This window comes from Gekko japonicus, unplaced genomic scaffold (assembly GCF_001447785.1).
Source record: "Gekko japonicus isolate JY-2015 unplaced genomic scaffold, Gekko_japonicus_V1.1 scaffold30, whole genome shotgun sequence".
Taxonomy (NCBI): Eukaryota; Metazoa; Chordata; class Lepidosauria; order Squamata; family Gekkonidae; genus Gekko; species Gekko japonicus.
The window spans coordinates 2,687,747-2,692,667 of NW_015168045.1; the positions used below are offsets into that span (position 1 = coordinate 2,687,747).

The 4,921-nt window shown below is 42.7% G+C and overlaps 1 protein-coding gene across 1 annotated transcript in view; it reads left to right on the forward strand.

Moving 5' to 3' along the window:
* ERICH3 (glutamate rich 3) overlaps positions 1-4,921 on the forward strand; it is a 57,343-nt gene that overhangs the window by 21,558 nt on the left and 30,864 nt on the right. Inside the window, exon 2 of the mRNA XM_015414237.1 lies at positions 1,900-1,993. Within this exon, the coding sequence (XP_015269723.1) occupies positions 1,900-1,993 (94 nt within the window). The remainder of the gene's footprint in view (positions 1-1,899; positions 1,994-4,921) is intronic.

The window sequence follows — 4,921 nt, forward strand, 5'->3', positions numbered from 1 at the left end:
TGAGCTCTGAGTTGTCCTGACAACAATTATGTGTGGTAACTGATGCCGAGAAAGCTCAGAGTTATTTAATATGTTTAATGGCAGAGAGATAAGTTAAACCTAGGTCTCCCAGGTCTACAGCTGCCAGAGCCCCCTGGTTGAAGTGGGGGGGGGGGGTCTCCCACTGACAGGCCCTACTTCTCTGCTACTGATCAGCTGGCTGGCGGGGGGGAACTTATCCCCCTTAAAGAGGAGATTTATTCGACATGCAGTGACATGCAGTGACTTGCAGCGATGTAGAAGCCAAATTTACCATAGAGTTTTTCTCCAAATACCGCAGTGTCGCCCCAACATCCCAAACGTGATTATGTTATTTCTGGGTCATGTGGGCAGTGATGTAGACACATTGCTATATGTTGTATGGGCCTCCCTGCTGTTCCCAGTAAGTCCCCCTTCCCCACCGGTTGCCAGGAGGCAACCCTACCCAGGTCCCTCACTCTCACCACTACCCCATACTAGTTCTTTGGCTTAGTTAAGTTCATCCCTACTGTGTATTTATCATAGGAAACATAAAGCCTTCTCAGAAATTCTAGGTGGGTAAAATGAGAAGGGAGATGATCTACAGTTGGGGGTGGGATACAGTAGTACCCCTGTGCTGACAGATCTGTATACCCTTGCCCAATTTGTTTCTGGGCACAATTGAAAGCACAGCTTCTCTCCTTTATCTTACTTTTTAAGGATCTGAACAGGTTGGGACCAGGACACCTGAAGGACTGCCTCGTTTCGTACTGTCCATCCCAGCATTTAAGATCTTCTTCCCAAGACTTTCAGAGATGAGATGGATGGTAATCAGATAAAGGGCTTTTTCAGTGGTGACACCTCACTTGTGGAATGTCCTTCCCCCTAATACTCACCTGGCACCTATGCTATTATTTGTTAGGAACCAGGCTGGGGTATTTCCTTTTTACCCAGGGTTTAATTAAGGGTTGGCTTTTTAATTTGTGTTGCACTCTGTATCTGGCCTGAGAAGTATTTTATAACTCATTTTAAAATGCTATATTTAATAGAGTGTTTGTATGCTTTTGATTCTTAATAGTTTATTAATTGTTCCAATTTTATGGTGTTTATGTTTCTACTATGTTTTACTTTGTAAGCCTTCTTGAGTGGGCTCTATGGAGAGGCAGCATTTAAATCATTCAAACGAAATAAATAAATAGCAGCAGCAAGCTCTGTCCTGACATACATTTTGCTTTTCAGGCATCCTTATCATGTGCCCTATCCATGTATGCATGTAGCTTCTATATGTTTGTTCCAGTGTACCCACAATGATTGAGGGGTGGGGTGGGAGTGGAACTTGTGGCTATTATCCCATTTTCTCCCAATGTGCAATAATTCTGCTTGACTAGAAAGTCTCAAAGGGGTATATGGTGTCAACAACTTACATACGTCTTTAAACACCTGTGTACCCACATCTGGGAGCTCTTATGATGAGTCCGTGGCTTCCTTGGATGTCTGCACATATGTTTTATACATATATTGTCCCCATTTTATTGAACCATCAGCCAGTGTTCCAGAACGGTATTTTCCTGTTTCTTCCTGCTGCTGCATTCACCTGGTCCCCAAATGTTGCAACAGAGCCTCAGGACCAGCATAGTGGATAACGTGGGTGTATACACTCGGGGGAGGAACTGGTGGAAATTGCTGCCCCATTTCTGCAAATGGAAATGCCATGGAGAAGCTGGATGGATGGGAAACACAGCATACCCACAACAAACACAATTGCTGTGTCAAGCCAAAATGCACTCTTCTTAATATTGTAGTTTAGGTATTTGTGCTTTGGCAACTCTTGATTTCTCCCTCCCCCCCAAGAAAATATTTTGAATTCTTACTCTGTTTTTATTGGGACTTCATTGGTTTCAGATTCCTTGCAAACTACAACAGCCTAACAGACAAGCACCTATCAAGTTATTTCAGCAACACCAGGATAAGACGTCACCTACAGAGAACAGGGCTGGTAGGTATACAAATGTTTCTTCTTGGTGTCTCTAGATGGAACTTACACTGTGACAGTTTTACTGCTCTGTTTTGTTCTCAAAGAAACAAACAAAACAATTTGAGCCTTTGGGGACAATTCTATTTTCTACTCAAAATACGTTTTCTACATGAAGCAAGCCTTGCAACATTTTTGTGGATGCCATGATGTTCTCTTTTACGACAAATGTATAGGACCATGCTTTATCATGTTGCTCACAACTGTCATCATTCATTGTGACGGGTCTCAATTTTAACCAATTCATGTGATTGCATTGTGTGGTATGCATTGTCCCCTGAGGGCAGAGCTGCACATTACATGGTATCTCCTTGTATATTTTTCCTGATTTCTTTTTTTAAAAATACAGTTGTATGGACTTTGATGTAAAGAGGGAGGTTGGTAAGAGAGGAGGTATTTAACTGTGGAACTATAGAGAATGTGTAGTTTGCCATAAGGCTGCAATCCTGTTCACGCTTTCTTAGGAATAAGTGCAATCAAAGTCACTGGGGCTTTCTTCTGGAAAGCATGTGTAGGATTGGACAGTAGGAATGCTGTACAGCCTAGCCTGATCATTAGCAGTGAGTCGAAATTAGGAGTAAGAGAGAATTCTGTAGGAAAACTTTTCTGGTTCTAAGCCTCTGTGTGTGTGTGTGTGTGTGTGTGTGTGTGCATGCGCGTGTGTGTGAAGTGTAATGGTTACACTAGGATCTGGGAGACCCAGGTCTGAATTCCAGGTCTGCCATGGAAGCTTCCTGGATGACCTTGGCCCAATCACCATCCCTCAGCCTAACTTCACAGGGTTGTTGTGAGGATAAAATGGAAGAGGAAAGACTGATGTTATGAGATGGTTTGGGTCCTCACTGGGGAACAATGCGGGGTATAAATAAACACATTTCATGAATGTCCCCCTTGTTCACATATTTTGTCCTTTTTAGCACATCTTTCATAATGCTGGCAACTGTACTGTTGCTGCTCCTAGATACTATTTTTTTCATACATATTGAAACAAAAAATTCCAGAGGAAGCATTGGTATCACTTTACTTTGGCATCACAGATTTCATATAGCTGAATCGAATTGATAACTCAATGGTGACATGAAACTAAAGCTTGGTGAATACAGGCTCCATATTAAACTAGTCGTGTCAATAAGAAGTTGGGCCTTTGAATGATAAAGGAATAAAGGACTGATAACGGAAGATGGGGAGATGGCAGAGAAGCTCAATTAATTCTTTGCTTCTGCGTTCACTGTGGGAAGTGTGGGGCATGTACCCATGGCACAGCCACTATTTTCAGGAAGGGAGTCTGAAGAATGGAGCCAAATTGAGGTAACTAGAGTTGAAGTTCTAGACTTATTGGGGGGAATTAAAAACCAATAAGTCTCCCGGTGCTGATGGCATCCACCTGAGAGTTCTTAGGGAACTCAAATGTGAGATAGTTGATCTACTAACCCATATCTGTAACCTAGCATTAAATTCAGTTGCTGTACCAGAAGACTGGGAAGTAGCAAATGTAAGACCAGTTTTTAAAAATGGATCCAGAGAGGAACAAGGAAATTACAGGCCAGTGAGCCTAACGTCTGTCCCAGGCAAATTGGTAGAAACTGTAATCAAAGATAGAATTATTAGCAACATAAATTAACAAAGCCTGCTGAGGGATAGTCATGCGTTACCAACCTTTTGGAGTTCTTTGAGGGAGTGAACAAGCATGTAGACAATGGTGACCCAGTAGACATTATATACTTGGACTTTCAAAAGGCTTGTGGCAAGGTACCTCAACAAAGACTCCTGAGTAAATTTGGCAGTCATGGGATAAGAGAACGATTTCTCTTATGGATTAAAATGGGTTAAATGACAGGAAGCAAAGAGTAGGAATCAATGGGCAGTTCTCATAATGGAGGGAAGTAAGCAGTGGGGTCCCACAAGGATTGGTATTGAGGCCGGTACTATTTAATTTATTCACAAATGATCTGGAACCAGAGGTGAGTAGTGTAGTGGCCAAGTTTGCAGATGACAAAAATTATTCAGGATAGTGAAAACCAAGGCTGACTGTGAAGAGCTCCACGAGGATCTCCACAAATTGGGTGAGTGGGCAACAATGTGGAAGTTCAGTCTTGGTAATTGTAAAATAATGCACATTGGATTAAAACCCCTCCCCCAACTTCAAGTATAGTTTAATGAGGTCTGAACTTTCCGATACTAAGAGGGAAAATATCCTGGGGTCATAGTGGATAGCTCAATGAAAAATCTGCATGGGTGCAAAGAGCCTGGGTGAGGCAATGTGGTAAAGGTTCCCTTGCTCGAAAGCCAGTCGAATCTGACTCTAGGGTTGCGGTGCTCATCTCCGTTTCAAAGCCAGCGCTGTCCGAAGACATTTCCGTGGTCATGTGGCCGGCATAACTAAACACCAAGGCGCACGGAACGCTGTTACCTTCCCACTGAAGTGATACCTATTTATCTACTTGCAATTTCTTGCTTTCGAACTGCGAGGTTGGCAGGAGCTGGAACTAGAGACGGGAGCTCACTCCGTCATGCGGCACACTCGGGTCTCGAACTGCTGAACTACCAACCTTCCACAGCCTGCAGTTCAGCATCTTTTTTAAATTATTATCCGCAGCTGTGAAAACAGAACTGTAAAATCCAAGAATAGACAAGGAGTAAACAAGATACCCCCAACACATTCCACAGAATAACCGTTGCATCCATCAACATCAAGCCAGAGTGGGATTAACTTCAGCCCTCTTCATGAACAAAAATGGTGATTGAGCCTGAGAAAGTCTTCTTCCATCTCTGTTAACCAGGCAATTAGTATGTTAGTAGTGTCCTTCTGGGAGTTAGTTTCTTTTTCAAAGTGTAATCCAAAAATTAGAAAAGTTTCTAGAGTCTGGGGTCTTTGCTTCTCTTGTCTCTCAA